Source organism: Arachis ipaensis, chromosome B02 (assembly GCF_000816755.2).
Source record: "Arachis ipaensis cultivar K30076 chromosome B02, Araip1.1, whole genome shotgun sequence".
Taxonomy (NCBI): domain Eukaryota; kingdom Viridiplantae; phylum Streptophyta; class Magnoliopsida; order Fabales; family Fabaceae; genus Arachis; species Arachis ipaensis.
The window spans coordinates 89,470,957-89,474,922 of NC_029786.2; the positions used below are offsets into that span (position 1 = coordinate 89,470,957).

Here is a 3,966-nt window from a genome sequence, read left to right on the forward strand (position 1 = left end):
TTCCGTTGCCGGGACTTGAACCCGGGTCTCTCGGGTGAGAGCCGAGTATCCTAACCACCTAGACTACAACGGAATTTTGATGGTGTTAATAACCCATTTCAACATATTCATTCTGTAACTCGTGTCTTCTGATAAAAGTGAGAAGGGACTGAGCTAAACTTTATTGGCCTCAAAATTTATTGTCTATTTTGATTTCAATTCAGTGCTTTTGGTTTTAGAAATTTGTGAAAAAGAAATAAAATAGTAAAAATAATATTTCACATTTTCACTTCCTACTTTTTACTATTTTTTTTTAAAGATTCTGAAAACAAATAAAAAAAATATAAAATCTCAACCAAATAAATCCCACACAACCATTATAGTCCTTTAGTTTCTTTTTTTCCTCACTATATCATAATTTTATACATCCTTGGATAATATGGAAAGGAAGAATTAATGTCCAGATGTTTCGAAGTCATAAGCATCACTTTATCAAGTACTAATGGTGTATAACCATTTGAAAATATGGAGTTTTTCAAATAAAAATAGGATACTTATTCATTATTATTTTCATGGTTTAGACAATACAAGAAATAGAATCAAGATTAACATTCTATAAGTCTACACAATGCCAGCTAGATGTTTTTACACACTAAGTTTTACCTTGTTTAACATCTAACTAAATCCAACAAAAATGTAATCATTTGATACACCAAAAAAGGGGGGAGAACGAAAGCTATCTACAGCGGCTAAGAATTCTTATTGTTGCAACCTCCCATGGTAACCTAACACTAACAGTATGATAAAAGCTATACTGAACAATGAATGACGTTTAACAGTTTAACACCCAATGTCAAGTGTAACCGTGGGGGTGTTGTTTCTTTCTTTATTGGTAAAGTAAAAGCAAGCATCTCCAGCAGCAAAGTCGGGTACCAATTCAATTTCTATGCCATATACTTCATAGCGGAGAGAAAATGATGAAATTACTCTTCCGAACTCTTAACTCGGATACACACCCTTTAAGAACTCTACTGATCTAAAGAGCCCTGGCGACTTTTTACTGAAAGTATAATATAGCATGAGCCAGTATATTTAGATCTTTGAACAGAATGTAGAAGAAAAAAATGATAATGGAACAATTGAAGAATGAATTTACCGGGGGTTGAAATCTTTATGCATTTTGTGACAGATGTCATTGTATTCAAACAATTGTCAGAGCCTGCAAAAGTGAAAGGTTCTCGGTAAATTGAAGTTTAGGTCAGATATTGTTAAGATACAAACTGGGTTTTTCATTTTTTCATTACCCGGTACATTCATTTCTTCCTCAGATACTTCTCCCACTGTTGATCTTTCAGATATCACTTGATTACCCTTGCATTCTGGAGATGACCTGTTTAAATAATGATAAAAGTCATATCAAAGCACTGGATTAAGACACTTCCGTTTCAAGTAACTATCAATTTGGACAAAATAATACTTAAAGAATCAAATCTTTTGGACAATCTATTATGCGGATAGGTGGATATACTAATTTTTTCATGCAGAACTTCGTTCAAATTGACAATTATTTTGAAAAAATAGAACTAATAAAGAGAGACTTGCTGCATTAAAAAGAAATACTACCCTGAAGCATTATCCTTATAACTCATTGATGCTGGATTGCAAGAAAAATCAATGCCTTCAAGATCATTTAACATTTCAGTGAATGAAAAATCCGTTCCCAAGGCATCTATGTCAATGTCAAACAAGTCAACATCCTTCGTCGAATCGGATGTAGAGCGTATAGGCAGTTCCGAACCAGAGGCACCGAAGTCCAACCTGCTTCTTACATGATCCCTCTTGTTACTTGCCTTGTCTGAAGTACCTGTCTTCACAGGAGAAATGCATTGACTACTCTCTATATAAGCCATTTGTTTTGTAGGGCTAACCATAATTCTCTTGGTTGATATTACAGCATAACATGAGGGTGCAGCCTCCTCATTGCGATTCAAAGCCGGGGGAATATCAGGAGGGGATATATGTGTATTACCGTGAGAGGAAGTTGTTATGCTAGGTGTCTTTGGAGCTGGTGAAGTGGTTGTGGGAACAGAAGCTGAAGGCTGATTAAACAAGCATTTGGAGACGGTGGATCCTTGAACTTGCGATTCGCTCAGCACGCTGTTCCTAGTTGATGGATGGTGTGTAGAAGGCTGAGAAGCTACTTGGTTAGTGATAGCAGAAGTATCTGATTGTGGAAGTGTGTTTTGACCTGGCACTGAGGATTTATGAAAGATCAGTAGATACTTAATCAGAAAAAAGAAGAGCAAGGATAATACTATACCTTGAAAAGGAATTCTCCTGTTGGATAATTTTCCACGAGATTTCTTCGAGGTAGAAGACTCGTCCACGGCTATTGTATCTTTCCTCTTCCTATCAGATAGATTCAACACTGGCATTGAGAAGTTTGCAGACTCTGTATTGGTGTTGATAGGCTGAGGAAGTGAATGTACATTTGATGCATTTTGCATAGTAGTAGACACGCCTAACAAGAACCAAGTCACAAAGAAACACCAATACATCATTTCACACCTCATAACAGGTTTAAAGGCCAAAATACCTCTGAAAGTGAAATCTAATCCTAAAAGGTGCTTTCAAACACATTAGAGACAATCAATAACCATTCTTAGCTTTATCATGTCAAATAGTATAACAATAAATTGTGACCAAGCCTAATGAGAAGGGGAAACGTAAGTTACTGATTACCATACTAATAAGTCAACCAGAGTTCTTCAGTCTCCTTTATGATAGATGTGTCTAGAAACCATTATTAACAAAATAGAATAGACATTCCATTGTGAAAATTTCATATGACCTAGTCATGCATATACTTTTACTACTGATTAGAACTATAAAATTCAGTTATCACCAGAGTCCATCAATTGATTGATCAAGAGCACAGGCCTCTACCTGGAGGAGGAGTTCTGTTACTAGGTGCAACAATGCTCCGGCTACTAGTAGTAGCATTGAAAGCGTTCATAACATTCTGTATACCGTTCAACAGCATCTGAACACGATTCTTCTCTTGCTCGACAAGCACCCTCTCCTGTTCCACCATCACCTTCTGCTCCTTCAAGCATACATAATCATCCAGCAGCTCTCCCAAACTCAACAAACTCTTCGGTGCCTAACCAAGAAGGCAAGAACACAACAAATGCCGAATAAAAAAGGATTTAGTTTGTATTCAATCTCAGTCTAAATTGGATTCACACACACATTTAATCATAAATTTTCACATCAACATAACACATTTGACTCGATCACTTACTATCTTAAAAGTGTCATCGAATCATCTAATTGGACTAGAGCGTAAAGCTCTTGAATATTCTCCGCGCATGGCAAAAAAATTTAACGAGAAATGTTTCAATCGAAAATGAAATTGACCAAATATGCACTAAAAGATAAACGTTACAATTAGAAAAACAAGAACTGAAATTCTGTTAAGAGTAACTAACTAACAGAACTAACTCATTAAGTTTGATGATAACGGTGTGGAAAAGAAACGAATCTAGTGAATTTACCTCGTGAATAGGGGAATTGGTGAGGAGGGAGGAGGCTTCGTTTCGGAAGGCGGTTCGCGTTTCGGAGTAGTTGTTGTCGCAGAGATAGCGGTCGACGATGAAGGCGATCTGGATCGGAGTGACCTTCCCCTTCCCCAACGAGTCTGGCCTTCTTGGCTTGGAACTGGCTTGCTTTCCCATTGTAATTTTGCTGAAGAGGAAGAACAAGTGTGATGAGTGATAAGAGTTTCTCATCTGACACTCGGTGCGTTTTGGAGGGGAAGCTACGCGGGACATGGGTTTTGAAAATTGGTTTTGGTCGTTTTAGCGCTAAACGGCAAACCAAAAACTAGTTAAGCAGTTACCGGTTCAAATCTCCTGTATAGTGACGTGATTTAAAAAGCGTAATAAAAATAATAAAAAAATCAGATTTTTTATAAGTGATAAATAA

The 3,966-nt window shown here is 36.8% G+C and overlaps 1 protein-coding gene and 1 non-coding gene across 3 annotated transcripts; both read right to left on the reverse strand.

Annotated features, from left to right (window-relative positions):
• Positions 1 to 73, reverse strand: TRNAE-CUC. The gene has a single exon. It is a non-coding gene; the product is annotated as a tRNA-Glu (tRNA).
• Positions 600 to 3,824, reverse strand: LOC107628452. 2 transcript variants are annotated; one of them, XM_021116124.1, is made up of 7 exons: positions 3,537 to 3,824; positions 2,926 to 3,142; positions 2,300 to 2,500; positions 1,603 to 2,227; positions 1,284 to 1,369; positions 1,136 to 1,198; positions 600 to 1,039 (listed from the first exon to the last, which is right to left on the reverse strand). In XM_021116124.1, exons 1-7 carry the CDS (start codon positions 3,810 to 3,812, stop codon positions 1,008 to 1,010), a joined length of 1,500 nt encoding a protein of 499 aa, XP_020971783.1. In that variant the 5' UTR covers positions 3,813 to 3,824; the 3' UTR covers positions 600 to 1,007. The 2 variants fall into 2 exon arrangements, with proteins under 2 accessions (XP_020971783.1, XP_016186600.2); XM_016331114.2 differs by having other exon boundaries at positions 1,603 to 2,233; positions 3,537 to 3,821.

What these genes read in the sequence shown, in the direction of transcription:
- LOC107628452 (XM_016331114.2), bottom strand. Translation starts at nt 3,812, where the DNA reads ATGTCCCGCGTAGCTTCCCCTCCAAAACGCACCGAGTGTCAGATGAGA. An exon ending in TAACAGAACTCCTCCTCCAG is followed by an intron (nt 2,501 to 2,925) that starts GTAGAGGCCTGT and finishes GGTTCTTGTTAG; the next exon opens with GCGTGTCTACTACTATGCAA. An exon ending in TATAAGGATAATGCTTCAGG is followed by an intron (nt 1,370 to 1,602) that starts GTAGTATTTCTT and finishes TTATTTAAACAG; the next exon opens with GTCATCTCCAGAATGCAAGG.